This window comes from Hypomesus transpacificus, chromosome 10 (assembly GCF_021917145.1).
Source record: "Hypomesus transpacificus isolate Combined female chromosome 10, fHypTra1, whole genome shotgun sequence".
Lineage (NCBI taxonomy): Eukaryota > Metazoa > Chordata > Actinopteri > Osmeriformes > Osmeridae > Hypomesus > Hypomesus transpacificus.
Genome location: NC_061069.1, coordinates 7,611,476 through 7,629,209, shown reverse-complemented (window position 1 = coordinate 7,629,209; position 17,734 = coordinate 7,611,476). Strand labels below are relative to the sequence as shown.

The following is a 17,734-nucleotide window of genomic DNA, read 5'->3' as shown; positions in this document are numbered from 1 at the left end:
TTTGTGTGCCCATTTTATCTTATATCAATACACTCTTCATACTCTGAGTATCCTTTAATAGAGGACTAAAACACATGCTGATAGGGAAGGACAAGTCACCTGCGGATTTCAACTTACCTCAAGGTGCTGCTTCTCACACTTTGCTAATTAGGATCGTGTGCAGGATTTGGGACAATGTTATCAAAAAGACATACTCCATATCCTTTATATCACTGAGTACAGTTATGTGTTTGTAGTACAATGTCTGATTAAAGAGACTAATTATTTTTACTGTTTATATACAGGGAGAACAATAACACTGACAAGAAGGATATCAGGGATAGTTAAGGGATTAGAGATGATAGGTTAAAATCCTTTTAGTTGTATTATTTTGTATTTTCATTTTGTTTCATTTTACATTTTTATGTATGACATTTGTATGGACATGTTCAAGAAAATAAAAAGGAGCAAATTGTGAACTAATAATGTTTATATTTGTATGGATATATGTACACATGTATACCGTACAACATTGTCAACTGTCAACATTCTCTACTATAAACATTTACAATTTTTATACAGGGATGAAATGTCCCCAAACTTGAATGCTGTTTGTCTGTGTTTTCTTAATTTGCCTCTCTTTGTTAATAGGGATATGGAAGTAAAATTAGTAACTTAGTAAAATAATTTACAGTGTAGTTAATTTCTTCCAAAGACATTTATTATGTTATTGTCCTTACAGTAAAACATTTCTGTGTGACGTGGTATGTCCTTTAGGGTGGAATGTACATATTGTCTTAATGTACAGGTAAAGACAAGCCATGGTGAACTTTAACCTATTGAAAACCATAAACTTTAAAGTAAAGGAAACAGGAACCATGACTCCCTCCCTTCCTCCCTCCAGAACTCCCAATATGCTACCAGAAACAATGACAAACCCTTTCTCAGAAAGAACCTTTCAGTGTTACAAACATAACCATTTTCAGCTGTAATGTGCTAGCTGAAGCAAAATAATGACAGAATTGTAAATGTAAGTTTTTTTTAATTCTTGCAACAGATTCCATATAGACTGGCTTATTAGTGAATATTTACAAAGACTTTGCAGAAACATACATAGTATTTTGTGTTATGCAGCATAAAACACTTGAAATAATATTAACACAATAGTAATTTATATGTATAATAATACATTGTGACTGGACAAATTATAAAAATACTACAAATGAGGAACATATGTACATTACATAATTCACTGTAAACAATCTGTCCACACCTGAGAACTGTAAATCTGAAGGATATAACATGGTATAAATCTGTAGGATACTTTTGCCATATATTACATTTCACCACAACAATGCAAGGGTTATTAGGGTATTATTAGAGGTTCTTTAACTTATTCACATTCACCCATTTATGTAGTAAAACACCATACTCTGAGTTGACACGATACCCTGACTTAATGTGAGTAAACTGACATTTACCAACTCTGACCCAAGTTGAAAACTGGATTTGGGTGTTTCAACACCCATTGACGCTTCCCTGCTATAAGGGTATGTTGAGCCTGTGTTCTTTACCTCTCTTTCACTAACCGTCTCTGGAGGAGGGGATCTCACTTAATTGCTCCTCCCAAGGTTTCTTCAAAAAAAATTCCCTCTAGTGAGTTTTTGTGGGAGTCATTCCTTGTTTTTCTCGAGGGTTTAGGTTGGTTGAGGGGCAGTTCTATAGGCGTATGTGAATCCCTCTGTGACATTGCTTGTAAAAAGGGCTATACAATTAAATGTTGACTTGATTCGACTCCAACCACAGAGTTATACCCTCTAATCCCCTCCGTACCGTCGGTCACATTCAATAAAAGTGGCTGCTTAATGAACACATTACATTATTAACAAAATTCACATACTTTGACCAACAAGCTGATTAAATACAGCTGGCTTATCAGTTGAGGCTCCTAAAACGAATGACTGCTCAACAAACTATGCACTCAGACACAACTAAGAGCATCTGCTACTGCAGAGATACAAGAGAGCCTTTTGTTTGAACTCTGGAATGTTATTCAACTATATATTTCCACAAAAAGTACGTTCTCAAATAAAACCGTCATCTCCACTGGCTAGGCCTTTGGCTGGGGTGTACAGGCGACCAGATGCTCCCATGATAGATAGCTGATGGGATGTGAGCGTTCAAAGGTGATCGGCTCAGTCTCATAGTCCTACTAACTTCTTATAGGTCCCAGGATACCAGCATGTTGAGCCATTAGATTAAGTGGTCCTAATCCTCTTTTACCCACACCCATATCTCCTTCAGTACAAGATGCAGTACTCCCCACGCTCTCGGCTAAGGACAATAAATAGTGACGAATACTTATATTTATATATTAGATAGATAAATACTGTGATGTCACTAAAAGCCCCTGAATCGTCCTGATGACCTCAGCTATTTCCATGGTGCTCTGATGCGGTGAGTAAGACACAAAATTCAGGGAGGATTAAGCTCTGTAAATGCAGCTTCAGTATGGACGTTTCTGAGTCCAGTTTAGTTCTGTGTCTTGCTAATGCCCTCCCCCCTGAACTATGAATCAAACTCCCATCACATGCTGGGCAAAGGAACCAACCCACGAACGAAGAAGTAAAATACACAGTCACATGCAACACTCAAACACACAGGTAGAGATCGTACAGAGGTTTGATGGAGATGTTTCCAGCTCCATAGAGACTATCTTGTGAGGTAACTAACCACTGGTTTGGATAACCTCTAATCTACTGCTGCCTGGGTGCAGGTTGACCGATCTACAGTACACTTGGGTTTCTTCCCAAGGTTGCTTCAGTCCTGGTACTCAGATAGATGAAAGGTCGTCTTGGCAGTCTGAGGCCCTGCGTGTGATGGGGCTGCACTTAGTCAGCATTGTGATCTGGGTGCTGAAGTTGTTGCCGTTGCTGCCCAGAGAGGGCTGCTGATACTTAATGTCGGCACCCAGTAACCTCTGCAGGAGCCACCTGCGCCACTTGCGCTTAATCTCAGCCTGTGCCTGAGGGGAGAGAGAGTGGTGGAGAGAGAGGAGAGGCAGGAGAAAGATAAACATTGACCAGAGAGGGACATTTGTCATGGAGGATGGCACAATTATAAGGAGAGAAAAGTCAATCACAAAATTATATTTTTCAGACCATTTTGAGATGTATTTATTCATTTTTATTCAAAAATGTATTTACTTTTATTTCGCATGCAGTTCTAACTGAAGTACAGTAGTTATTTTGTGTTTGAGTGTTTGACTTTACCTCTCCATTTAAGAAGCAATACAAGACTGCAACTCCAAAACCCTGCAGGAGAGAAAACAGATTCTATAGAGTAGATTTTTCTAACACACGATAAGATAGATTTATGGATGGATGGATGGCCATGTGGACACAGACAGTACAGCTGTGCAAGTAATCCACTTTTTTTTTTTTGACAAATTATGTGATTTTGGCCAAAGTTAAACTAAGACAAGAATTTGCTTCTCTGAAGACCCTCAAGGGAAATCAGAATTCAGGACAGATAAGAATAAATACTGCTTTCATATCCATATTTGTGCTTGTGAAAGGCCATAGTATTTGGAGCAGAAAACGTAATCTTATACACAAGCTCATATTGAATTAGAATCTTAGTGTGTCATAGTTGAGCATCAGAGTTCAATGATAACATGTCTGTCTAACTTGTATATCTTACAGATCAGAAATGTTCTCCATGCTGCTCTTCAGTTTGTGCATAATTATTAAGAGATGTATTCATCAAATTGGAAGGATTTTCAAAAAAAAATAAAAAAACATTATGCAAATGTATGCTTTGCATATGAAATGAACATCTCAAATGGGTAGTCGAATGGGGACTTTTGGATGAAATTGATTCGTAAAGTTCATTGGAAGTTACGTTGGTATTATGTGGCTGTCTGACATTTGATTATTTTCAGCACCTACTTAGTAACTGTGAAACTCTATTCCAGTGGTCCTGAACCATGGTCCTCAGGGAAACTTTGTCCTGCATGTTTTAGATGTTTCCCTGCTCCAACACACCTGATTCAAATAAATGGGTCGTTATCTACCTCTGTAGAAGCCTGGTAACGAACATGCATGTGAATCAGGTGTGCTGGAGCAGGGAAACATCTAAAACATGCAGGACAGCGGCCCTCGAGGACCAGGATTGGAGAACCCTGACATAAAGGAAAACTACTTGTCAAGATAGCATTATTAAACAGCCTTACCTGAAAAGAACCCAGAATAAGGTCGAAGACCAGTCTCAGTCGTGGGTGTATGTCATCAGGAATGAAGGCAAATATTATGTAGTTGATCCCAAATAGAGGTATCAAGAGCAGTGTCGACTTTGCCAGTCTCCTGTGCAATCACAACAGTTGTTAGAATCTATATCGTACAGCTTGGGAGATCACAAAAAGTATATAAATAACCATTATTTATTAAGCTATTATACATTTTTAAAGCATTGATGTTATTGTGGTTTTCATTGACGGATAATACATTTATACAGGCAGGTTTTCTGTCATATTTTTGATGGTAGCAAAACAATAAAGGTAAAGGTGTTACAATACACACATGCATAAAGGAAATAGCATTACAAATTGAAACAATCCCATTAACAATGTTTACGATGCTCAATGACAACATACGAGTACTGATTTGATTCCTTTCTTCCTATGTCTCGACAATTTATCTTCTGGCGCAGTATCCGGATGATACAGATGAAGAGAATGAAGTTCACCTGAAGGTAGAAAATACATGTTTTATTCCATCACATTATGCAGGGGTGTACTACATGCACTTAATGAACTGCCCGTTTATGACTCACAAGTATGGTTGCTAAGATTGGCGTTTTAACGATCCACCAGGCATGGTTGTCAATTGTATCCCAGCATCTATATAGTAGAGAAGTGTCACATGCTCGCACACACATACCTCGGATAGGGATAATACAAATGAGTAAAATATTTGTTATGCAAGGATTTATTTTCTCTAGGGTGTCTTTGCATATTAAATTACTATAAATAACCATCCATTGACCTTCACAGGTCCTTGTTTTAAATACCTAGTGTAATTTTAACAGCATTGCCATTATTAGTCACAAACAGAAATTCTGACATTTTCAAGTTTAATAACCGGGTCATGAAATATCAATATACTGGTGAAACACTAACTTTCAACTGCTAGAAAAGGCTGAACTTACCCCATATCATTTGAATAAGCTTTAGTTATCACCCACGCAGTAATAAAGACAGCTGGAACACCTAAGAAGAACAACCAGAACAGAGTGAACTAAAATGGAGACTTTAATTAATAAGGTACTTCAAACCAATGTCTAGTAACACAAGGATATGGCAAATGCAGTCTTTTTTACACAGACCACGGTGGCTTTTAGTTGGATTTGGTGTGAAAATACATAAAAAAAACAGGATTCCTAGTACTCTGGTGAACAATAATTAATTAATCCATCAACAATCAATTATCCTGGGTGTGGAAAGGTTCTCAATACCTACAACGAATCCCTTCAACTTTTTACTAAATGAAGCTTTATTAAAAACATGAAATGGCTCCACTTGCATACAAATCAGGTTAGTCCTCTTAAAAAGCCAAATCAATCCATCAAATGAAACTCAAGAATATCACAAATTGTCTGTACTACTCGCTATACATACCCCACCCTATCAGAATATACCACCAGAAGTACTTCTTCTCAGAGAAGAATGAGACAGCCAACAGGGCGTGAAGGTACAGACCCTCCACCAGGAGCCAGAAATAGCTGGCCATGATGCCATACTGGAAGAACACGATCACCACCTTGCAGCCCACCTATGGGGAAGCAAAGGACTGAATATAGGTCAGAAAATAAACATAAATCATTGTCAAATGAATAGGAACAAAACTAAAATTATCTGTTGGTGCTATTTAAACATGACATGGTTGCAGGACTAACAAGCTGGTATTACTTGGATTTGTTCATGCAAATACATTTCCGTTAAATGGAAACCACATTCAGCCCCTAAATTCAGGTACAACTGCCAAGGTAAACAGATGTACAGCCAGTATTTAGGCTAATTGTCAGTTATTGTTCTACTGAGCCAGGGTGGATAAAGAAGTCTGGGGAACATAGCTTTCCTTCGTTCGGGCCTTCGTTCTCTGGGTCTTGATTCAGAAATTATTTCTTAAATGGACATTTCCTAATGTCTCATTGGAAATGTTCAGTTGATATACTGTGCACTATGCCTAGTAAATACAGACTATGCCTTGACAACTTCTTAATACTGTTAGAACTATGTACTTCTGAAGCTTGATCTGCTGCTGTACTTTTTAAATTGTATGTCAGTTTGGATAAAAGCTTATGCAAACTGAATACAATGTTAGAAGTAGTAGACAATACCTAAATTCTCTAAATCTTAGCCATGCCTCTAAGAGTCAGCAGCTGTGTTTACAGAAGTAAATGTTTACCTATAGCTTAGCGGAATAATGGGAGACAGTGAGAGAGACATCCTGAAATGCAGTATGAACTTTGTCAGTAAAACCATTTTTATAAAAGCTCATTCATATACAAAAACGAATAGTTTCTGTAACAGACCTGGTACTGTATGTGTGAAATGACACTATATATATAGGGGTGCTAAGTACTGTACAGTATACACACTTGGTTTCAACTGGAACAAGGAAGATCAGTGCACTATATAGCTAAATTTGACCTACTTTTTGTTGTTGTTGATATTTACGTAAAGTTTGTATTGGCTTTAATTCATAAAAATGGTCTCTTCCGCTGTGTCAGTAGGGTATTGTTGAATGTGTTTGGCATGTTTTGTTGTGAGGAAGTCATTAAACTATTTCTAAAACCTTTAGTGTGACTCATAAGCTCTCCTTGTCTTACAGGCACTTCTACCTGCAGGTGAGCTTCAGGTGATTTAGCTTTCAGCAAACTCTTGACACCCTGCTGTGTGAATTCATTTAGCAACATTCAGATACGTTTAAGAACTTGACAAACACTGCTACACCCAATTCTCCATAAAAGAACACTTGAACATTTATTGCAAAAGAAAACCCGGAGACAGAACTTGTTGAGTAATAGATCATACGCTTGTTTGTCTGTGTTCGACGTTTACACAGAACACGTGTTAAACAGTCAACTGTGGACCAAATTCAAAGACTATCAGAGGTAAACTGAATCATGCAAGCAATGTACATTGGCTTTCCCTCCCAATCCTCTTCTTCTTTAGTTGTGATCTCCTCTATTTAAGCATGGATGTGCAGTCTAATTCAACCGGAGTTTCACAATAAGAAGGACTTACCGGCCCTGGTTGGCAGTTATCAGACTCCCCAACTTCATACAGAACCACATCCTTAATGAACACGGCAATGGCTTTCAGTATGAAGGAGACAAACAGGTTCATGTGGATGTAGTTCCTTGTACAATGCAACTTCCTGTTGAATAAAAGTTGTGAGTGTAAATTAGAGTTCGAGCACATTCAAGTCCATCGAAATCTTATCAGAGCAGCCTGGGTGTGACAACAGACTGTCGGGCAGCTGTCAAAGCCTTGCTGCATGTCTGCCAGGAACTGCGTACAAACACATGGGGATCTGAGTCTGCACATCCTGTGTGCTCAGAAGAGCACAGACTGCTGGTAAGTCCAGAAATATGTGAGTTCTGCCATCGTAAAACTCATGGAATAAACATACATCACCTGATGTTTACTAAGACACACACACACACACAGACAAAAACCATCCACATAAACAGATCCACGCACACACATTGGGGGTGATCTGTTAGAGTGCAATGGAGTGTGATATCCTTTAAAAGCCACACAGGGAGGCCACTTAACCTCTGAGTAATGACCAACAGAGAGGCAGCTTGTACCCCACCCACCCCAATACACACACACACACATCCCAATACACACACACACACACACAGAGACAGAACATAGTTACGCACAGTACAGTAAATTACGTGAATAGCAATTGTACCTTTTAGTGGTTGTGTTTATGACTGGGTTGTGTTCTGAGCCTTCTTTGTTTGAGAAACAGCTAATGTCAAATTTTAACACGGTGTTCAGAACAAACTTACCGGTGTTAAATGAGTGTATAAAAAGACCATAAAATATTCATAAAAGTACACAAATAGGGGGCAAAGTGAGAGCACTTTGGCATCACTGTAAAAATGTTTAACTTGGTAAATATTCAAAGCAAGTAGCCTATGTAAGTAGAATAGAGTAGCACTTTCTTAGAACCGCGTAACATTAGCTATGATAATGTTGACACTCTCATCACTCTCTTCCATGCATAGAGAACACTTAAAGAGACAACTCCTTACCTGAAAGTGCACAGTATAATGATGGCAATGGTGAGGGAGATGAGCGAAACACTATGGCCGATGGTATAACCTACTTTGACCGCCCAGTAGAACTTTCCCTGAGGCACACACACAAGTATCAGATGTACAAGAAACGTAAGTCATGTCACACCATCATGAACACACAGACTGAAGACAACAACTAATGAGTATACAGTACATCAAATGTGCGCCTAAATATAAGAGCCTGCTCACTAGACTTCCTGTTCAGCAAAATGTAACATCTCAATCATGTGTGGGTCAAGTAAATATTTATGTGGGTCAAGTAAATATTTACCCCTCAAATATCGCTCAGAAATGACACTAGCTCGAGTATATTCTGGCCCATACAAGAATAATGAATCTGAACACTTGTTGCCATACCTACCGCCTCTTCACCTGTGGTACTATTCGGATTGTATCCACAATCCAACGCATAAGAGTCCGGGTTGATCTCTGACCAGCCGTCTATAGTGCAGGTCTTTGACAGATTACCTGGCAGAGGAATAGGAGCATTTTATAATGAATTTGGCCAATTCTGTGAACGTCGTAATTTATCCACATAGCATGAGATTCCATTCAATAACCTAGAGCCTTAACTAGGCCAAACTCTTTTGTTACAGATTTGCTCATTATCTCAAAGCTTCAAAGAAACAATGAAATACTCCCAGTGAGGGGGTAGGAAAATGAGACCTTCTGTCGGTGATGTGTACAAGTATTACTATTTAGAATTTCTAAGGCAAAACTTCAGCCAGTTCCAATTATCTCATGCTGAGCAGTCTCAGTGGGATACCCCCCACTTAAGCAAATGGTGTCACCACTGCAGGCTAGCTGCTGGTCCCAACTGGCCTACTCTCTGTCAGACGAGTCCCATGTGTGAAGACTCAATCTGTTTCTTAATCACTCTCTGCCATTTCAGACAGACCAGAAAACTGTTGTGTTCATTGTAGCCATTTCTGACTGGCAGTCTATGGGGAGAACCCTGGAAATGGTTTATGTACCATCATGGGAAACTCCCTGAAGAAAGAAATTGCGTTCGTTAGAAGTTAGACACTCTTATGGTTCTCAAAAATGCACAATACTATTGTTAGCCAAGGCAGAATAATGCAACAGGAAAATAAGAAATAATGAATTCTCTACAGTAAACTGTTTTTTTTTGGAGTAGATTTAGTCCTAGACATGTGACTGAAGAATGTGATTGAAGCCTAAATCAGGCTGGAATAAAATAATAGTGCTGCCAATGTGAGCCAGGAATATCATCAGGTATTGTGCTACCTGGTGTTGACCAATCCTTATCCTCAGTGCTATACAGTTTTTATTGTTATTAAGAGGATAGAATTGCTGGTATTGTTGTGTAGGTAATCCATGGGTAATCCGTAGGTAATGCAGCCTCTCACTCAACCATGTGATGCATATGATACAAAAATAGATGTGATAGTCTTTCCACACTTTACATTTCCAGTCAAAGAACATTCCAGTAGACAATCCTTCCTACTCTATCCTACCCTCACTATAAGATCAATCAATTTTAGATTAAACTATTCCTCCATAATAGTTTTTACTTCTTTCTCAATAATACTTTTTAGAAGCATATTGAAGAAAAACCCCAAGTGTGATAACAAATACCTGCATGTTGGATGCTGAGGACACAGGCTCAGCTATGCCAGCTATCTTAAACAGTGGGACAAGACACAGAGGGAGAGATAAGCCTCTGCTGTTTCAGTCCATGCCACCGCTGGATCTGCTCAGAATGAGGGCTTTCCAAAAGAATGCTTTTATCATCCACAAAACAAGAGCGGAGAGATTTTCGATGTCATGCACAACGACGAGTGGAGCTGAGGCGAGGTAATCATCCTAGTGCTGTGTAGTTTCAGTGGCTTTTTGATGGGGGGACCTTTTCTCCCTACTATGAACAGGGCCCTGCAGGCTGTCATTCTTAACTGCAGATTTACAGCATCTTAACATGTCTGGGAGGAAGACTGTGATAAGAAACCTCCAGAGACAACCCACGGGGGATCTGGTGTGGATGAAATACGTTTAACAAAGTTTGAAGGTAATCAGAGTTTGAAAATATGTTTAAACACTGAAGGCATAACACACAAATCTAGAGTTTGACATTTAGATTGATAGATTGTGTGCTTTGACCTTCAAGGTAAAAGGTTCAAATGCGTTGTGAAAACGTTAAGGGCTCCACCCTCACAAGAATTTATGACCTGGCCCCTCGACTGCTTTGGCGCCATGTGTCGCAACGCTTGTTTACCCCTGCATGGGCATATTAAAATGAATGGCTTCTGATGTCTAGTTTCTTTGGCAATTGTAATTGATGGTGTCGGAGAGCTGACAAAGTAAGAAAAGCTCAATGGATTTATACTGCACACATGTTGTGTTTACAGTGCTCTCAAAATATCAAAGGCTTTAGACAGACAGTGCCTTGGACTTTCATAGGTCACTACAGATAGACCCATTCATGGTCAAACCATACATATGGGCAGGTACTAACACTGTTATTCTAGATACATTTTCATCTCAATGCATATAACTGCAAACCTGGATAATTGATATACAGTACAGTTGACCCTCTACAATAAACATTTTCCGCAAAATGTTACAAGCCATGAATTTGTTCTACTAAATGGCTTTTTGACCCGGTCCTCTGCGCAGTCTTACATGGTTGGCTCTGTAGGATTGTTGATCTTGTAACCCTTTGACAGATCAGTGAAATACACCTCTTCTGGTTGTAACCCCACATTCTCTCTAATCCTTCCTTTGGCCTCGCCCCCTGGTCCCCTGAGGCCCTCTCTCCTCTCAGGTCAGCCTCGCTCCCATCTAGGTCACATCACTAATTCCCAGAAGTTGCCTACGCTGTGAACCCTCTCTGCCACATGGTAAAGATAAATAGTGAGTCTCATGCCCCGAATGTGACATAGGAAATGGATAGTTTATGGAGACTTAGTCACCTGCACACCAAATGTTGTTTATGCAGTTTTACCAGTGGGAACATCCATAGCTATTCACCTATCCAGAGGAGATTCACTTCATTCACATAAAGAAGAAAATAACAAAAGACGACTAGTCACTTGATGTTTTATCCTCAGCTCTTCATGAACCTAACACACTTGGATGAAAAGCAAGATGATCGTAGGTTCAGTGACATTTGAATATTTGACTGATGTAATGATACAAATGGTATACAACCAAAGCCTGATGGATCTCTGAGCTGATAATTAATCTTCCAAACCTGTCACCTTTGAATAAACAACTGCCTCGAATGCAGCTTGAACTATTATCCTGGTGATATTGTGACAGTAATGAATGAACAGTTGACAGATAAGACAGGGTTAAGTCAAAGGAACAGGTTTTTTCAACTGCTCAATCAGACTCCCATTCAGCAAGCTACTTTTAAGTCAACGATTCCTTGAAAAACATAATTAATAATTACTATTTCCTATCAGACTGCTAAATTAAAGCACCCTTGAGGGAAACAAACAAACAAGCAACAGAGCAAAAGTTTCAAAGTTTTCACTGGATTCATTAAAGTCAATTAGGAAACTAGGATGTTGTGCAAGTCTTTTTGAAGCTGTTATATTAGCTGATATCACTGGAGCTAATCATTTATAACACACACAAACACTGAGTTGTGTATGACATGAAAAGCATTTCTATGGTGTTAGGGTTAGGGTTGAGAGGCCATATATGTTGTCCTGCCCTTGCCCTACCCTCGTTGCTTTGCAGGATCCATTCTTTCCATGCAAGAAAACAGTTTAACCTCTTTTAGGAGTAGAAACAACAACATACAGTACAAGATTCAACAGTAGTCCAATCTTTTTGTGGTTTGAAAATGCATCATTACTTGTCATGACACTTGGTGAGACAGGGAGGAGTCTAGAGCACCTTGTACTAAACTGTTTGATGTTTCTACACGAAAGTTCCAACTGATCATCTTCCCAGAGCAAGAGATTATTATACGATGCATGACTTCACCTTTTCAAGCTACCTGTCTTTCTAAAACACTCAAACACACGCAAACACGCACACGTGGTTAGAGTCTTACCCATGTGGAAATGGTTAGTAAAGTAGGTAAAGTACTTGGGACAAGGGATGGTGACCACTTTTCCCACTCTTGCACTGGGCCAGCAGGCCACCTTGTCCCACATCCCGCTGCAACCTGGGAGGTGAAAGAGAGATCGAGAGAGAGAAAGAAAAAGAAAGAAAGAGAGAATTTCAAAACATGTGAAGACATGCACACTACATTTAGCAATACAAAGAAAAAGCCCTGTCTTTCATAACAGGCTACATTGAAAACAACCGTGTGATTAATGAAGTGCCATGGCACAGAGCAACTGAACTCATGTTATTTAGGAAGACTGTGCCAGAGTTTCCATGACAGCAGATCCAGTCTTTCTCAGGTCATGTAACATAAGCAGATGCTGCAGCCCCTAGACCTACCTCATGACTAATCTAATCAGGGATTTTCCTGCATAAAACACTTTCATTGACTTATTCACAATTGACTGTCTCAACCCAAGGGTTTGGGTCCCACACAAGAGAAAGTCATTGAGAGGATTTTCAGTGAGGACACTGTAAACAATAATTGCTTATTGCATATTGGGGAAGGACATTTGTGTGTCATGTCATATTACCCAAAGGACGGTGCCATTTAACTGACAAAAGTGCTACAAGGCAAAAAGCTGTCTAAATTAAAATGGCAATGAATGGCTAGTGATTGTTCAAAGGACATGGGAAACCCCAGTGCATCTTGCCTATAGTACAGGATTTTTGAGTATTTCCAAATCAGGATTTTCGATTATTTCCAAATCATCTTGTAATGTAAATATCACAATGCAAAAGAGTTCACAAAATCTCTTGACATTTGCATTGAATCCAACTATGAAATTAGAGTGAACAAACTGAATGATATCAGTTAATTGATGCAGAAATTGAACTTTCCCTAAAACATTGAGAGCTTTCTATTGTATTATAGTTTGCACAAACTGTACCTGATGTTGTGTTTTCCATTTGAGCCAGGCATTCGTCTCTTTCCCTCTCAATCTCCATCATGATGTCACACATCTGCAGGCTGTGCATCTGTGGAGAGAATAGTCTTTACATCCTCCAGTCTGTCTATCCGTATGTCTGTCTTGCCATTTTTTTAAACTTGTGTCTTGGGTGAACCACCACTGACAACAACCGACCATGGTCTGGTTTTCATAACAATGCATCACAATACAGATGCGTGTACCGTCAAAGCAAAAATCTATAATTTTAAATGAAAAATGCAAGATTATGAAAAACATGGATTCCTGTGATCAACTTGATGGCGTGCCATAGATTCTCCCACCAAACACACTGCAATGTACGCACCAACCTCCTGATGTAGATTTACAGATTGAAAATAATTTTACCATTGTGTTTTTGGAAATACCTAGGGAATTATATCATAAATCATCAGTCATCGGTACAATTTATCTGCAGCTGAATCCAATTTTGCTCTCGGCGTTGATGTTCATAATCAGACCCTATGTTCTCTCCGCCATCATGGTCCTCCAGAGAACCTGGAGATTTATGGCCTTCACTTAGGTGGATGAGCTTCTCCAGCGAAGGCATTAATCAAACGTGTGCTGTGGCTATTGTTAGCCACAGCACCATGTTGGGTCCATATGGCTTGAGGTTCTCCTTCCTAGTCAAGGAGAGTCCTCCATTAGGGCCAAAGGTAGAGCCTGGGCGTTTGCTTTTCATGGGTCCTACGGCTGTGAAACTTCTATCCTGCACTTCTGCCATCTCCCCACTAGGACTCTAAATGGGTCAGTTGTTAATTCCTGGTTAGATAATAAGGATCCTGATGTCCTTCTGGGCAATTGGCAATGAAGAGCAACGAGGAGAATATGTTGGGTTGTAGTAACACTGCCAAATCATAATTGTTGTCCCCATAATTATTGTCATGATCTTGACCACATCCATCGTCATCTTCTCTCTTCGGCATCATCTCTAAACTGTTCTCCTTCCACCTACTCAGATGTACAACGTGGTGCACATTAAACAATAAAAGGGATGATGACTGCATCTAAGACCAACTGCTCATATTGATATGATAGTTTAGTTTGAGGGGGTGGTTGACGTGCAAGCCAGGTTAATCAAAGGAAGTGCTAGGTCTGAAAGCTAATGGTGAATCACCAGTGTTCCTCTATAGAATCTCCATTGTGATCAAGGACAGTAGTGACAGACTGGACATCCTGCAGCAGTGGCACACAAAAGAGGTTGTTGCCATGGAGTCTTATAAAGAGGTGGATACCAATACACTGTAGCATTACTTCAACGAGATGAAAAACAGACAATATAACTGAACTATTTGCTTTGTTAGACGAACACACTAGGTGGGGAACGAGACATTGTTGTAAAATTAGACACCGTGTACACAGTCTGATGAACTTAAAAATGTGAAAGTGAATAAACTGATAAATCAATACAGGGGTTCACTATAAAACACCCTTCAACTTTTGTTATATTTAAGACAGACCCAATGAGTCTACTGTACAAGCACGCAGTCAGCTACAGTGACAGCCTTTAGGGCATACAATAATGCACATTCAAATGACTGTAAAAGTAATCGATCAATACAGATTGATTAGTCAGCATCTGGTAGCTTACATACCGTTATGTTCAAACATTTAGGCTGTCAAGAAAGGGGACGCGTGCTATCGAGGTCCCGTCCATATGATTCGGTCGAAATTTGTTTTTAAACAACATCGTAAAGCATCAATTTTACAAGCGAAAAATATGTTTCTTCATTCTACAGGCAGCTTTGTTTAACGCAAGCACAACTTTATACTGCAACATTATGACTCGACCAGCTGCTACAGCCTGCAGACAGCCTCACAGCTCTCACGCGCACCATCTCCTACGGTTTGTGCGCGCTTCCTTCTATGGCCCTTGATAAACTTGATTAATTTGTGGCCGAAGTGGGCCAGTCGATACAGATAATATCAGTGTCCAACCATTTTGGGGGGGTCTCTCTAAAGATTTAAGTAATAATCATCAATAATCTTTCCTAAATAAATCGTTGACTTCATCACAGCACGTGCAGCGTATTTCAAGTTCAGTTCAACAAAATCCATCATCAAAAAGAATTGTATAAGTATGCTCACCGTTCCAAAGGTGCAGGACAATGTTAAAACGAAGAAACTTAATGAAACATCCATTCTTATACAGACAATACAGCAGGTTCGGCTGGTGAACGGTTAAATGTAATCCTCCCGTACAAAACAACTATTCGCGCCACGTACACTAAGTTTTTTTGCAAATCGCTGTAACTTCAGATAAGTCTCTAACCAGCAGTTGATACCCTCGAAGATGAGTCAACAGTGCGTCCTCCTACTCAGACCCTCCCTCTTTTGACACTAGTCCACCATGCCCACAAGCCGCTTGCACCCAATTGGCACCTAATGAAACGTTAACGTAACAGGTGAACGTCAGCCTCAGTGAGAATTTGCGCCACGAAGCCACCCTACAAATGATGCCGTTTGTTCGAATTTGTTTATATACCTTTGCCTCTGGGAGTAGGGAGCGGAGGAGAGAAAAATAATGCAGCTTCAAAGGCAGACTATTCTAATCAAAGATTAGGCAACACGTAAAAAAACAAAAAACAATAACCTATATCTTCAGTATCGCTGCTTCATGGTTTTGCTGATTACATTATTTAGAAAATATCTGTTGTAAATTAACCTGAATTTCATCTGTTTGACAGTCCTGAATAGGCTATTGTTTATACATACCATCCTTTTGGGAAAAGGTGTCTATGGACATCTCACCAGCGTCGCAGTTTTCTTGGTTCAACTGGGTGGTTCTGTGGTTCAGATGTACCCCTTTTTACACGGGCACGTGCACACTCAATACACATAGGGAGCTGTGAGAGTATGACTTTTCTTGTAACCCTTTTCCTCAAAAACAATATTCCACGAACATTCAGTGCATAAATAACTCAATAATAGCAGTAAAGCATCCACCCAATATGCCTTCCAAGCTAGAATGTATTGATTCCTTTGAGTGTTGGATTTAATAGTTCTTTCACATATTATGTTACAGCTAAACACATCATAAAACATTTAAAGTACAATTTCTAATGCTATAAGACATTAATGAGAAATATCGCAGCTGTAAAAGCAAACTTACGGTCACTAACGTCCAGGCAACAATCTCACATAATTTAAGTTACCTTTACCCATTTTGCAAGGTTCAATTGTGGGCTATTTTGCACACTATATGCTGGTGACTGGTTTTGGACGAAATATTTTCATATAAAATAACATATACATACAAGCCTATTCAGGACAATTATGTCTGAAACATTTCTAGACATTTTTATTTTTTTGTCTCATAGGTTTATGCCCGGTATGTTTATTGTTGCCCCACAAGTCTAATTGTCATGGATGCAGTATGAGCAAAGAAAATGAACATTTATATATGTATTTAAAAAAAAGATATCTGGTTTCTTTCATCTATAAGCCTTATAATCCCAGGAAGGCTGTCTGTCAGTCAATCTGATCTACCAAAAATGAGATGTTAAAATGTTAATGAGAGTAATTCAGTGTCTGAAATTTTATTTAGCATTTTGAAAATGCAAGGGTTTAAAGCAGAATGAAGACATGTTTTAATCCTATCCGCTGTGTAGTGTAAAAGTGCACAAATCACTCTAACTGAGAGGAGGAAGGCTACCCCAGCGTTATCTGCAAAGATGTTTGTTGACCTCTGGTGCACCAATATATTATCTGTGAAATAAGGAACATTATTGTATAATTGTCATGTGGATCTCAGCAGTTACTCACACCATTTATGGCACAGGATGAATAAAAAAGAAAGAAAGAAAGACAGAAAGAAAGAAAGAAAGAGAGCAATTATTCTTGATGTGCAATCAAGGTTGGTCAATGCAGGTAAACCACACCTCATTCATTTATCCAGTTTGTTAGAGAGTTGGAGTTTTGCCAGGATCCATTTAATACATAATTATGCTGGGACAAAAAAAACATTAATGGTTATTGAAGACGTGTTATGAATTGGAATGGTATAATCCAAAGTATAAATACAGGCAATTAGACAATAGTTAAGCATTATACAACCAAAGGAAGTTTCATATACTGTATAGGCACACAATCAATCATTCAATAAGACAACATTTGAACCCTAAAAACCTACCACAAAGATTTAAAAAGTTGTTGTAATTGGTAATTGAAGCCAGTTGTGTTTACAGTAATACAGACATTATTATTATTATTATTAATAGACCAGTATGTTTTTACTGAGGACAAATTCCCAGAGATCATCCAAACCAGGCAAACATCCAAATATGACTCAAATCACAAAAATTGCTTAAACCGAAGGTTCATTAAGGTTTAGTATGACAACATTGTAC

General features: G+C 39.0%; 1 protein-coding gene across 2 annotated transcripts; it reads right to left on the bottom strand.

Annotated features, from left to right (window-relative positions):
- Positions 1-595: 595 nt before the first annotated feature.
- Positions 596-15,836, bottom strand: LOC124472145 (vasoactive intestinal polypeptide receptor-like). 2 transcript variants are annotated; one of them, XM_047026805.1, is made up of 13 exons: positions 14,981-15,205; positions 13,329-13,416; positions 12,383-12,496; positions 8,720-8,826; positions 8,314-8,411; positions 7,289-7,421; positions 5,657-5,810; positions 5,188-5,248; positions 4,813-4,879; positions 4,634-4,725; positions 4,214-4,343; positions 3,252-3,293; positions 596-3,004 (listed from the first exon to the last, which is right to left on the bottom strand). In XM_047026805.1, the coding sequence occupies exons 2-13, from the start codon at positions 13,414-13,416 to the stop codon at positions 2,813-2,815; spliced, it is 1,278 nt and encodes a 425-aa protein (XP_046882761.1). In that variant the 5' UTR covers positions 14,981-15,205; the 3' UTR covers positions 596-2,812. The 2 variants fall into 2 exon arrangements, with proteins under 2 accessions (XP_046882761.1, XP_046882760.1); XM_047026804.1 differs by lacking the exon at positions 14,981-15,205 and adding an exon at positions 15,474-15,836 and having other exon boundaries at positions 597-3,004.
- Between the last annotated feature and the right edge of the window lie 1,898 nt (positions 15,837-17,734).

Excerpts from the sequence above, each read along its gene's own strand:
- LOC124472145 (XM_047026804.1), bottom strand. The coding sequence starts at position 15,527 with ATGGATGTTTCATTAAGTTTCTTCGTTTTAACATTGTCCTGCACCTTT. Across the intron at positions 13,417-15,473 it reads TGTCCTGCACCTTTGGAACG|ATGCACAGCCTGCAGATGTG; the intron begins GTGAGCATACTT and ends TTCTCTCCACAG. Across the intron at positions 4,344-4,633 it reads AAGGAATCAAATCAGTACTC|GAGACTGGCAAAGTCGACAC; the intron begins GTATGTTGTCAT and ends GTGATTGCACAG.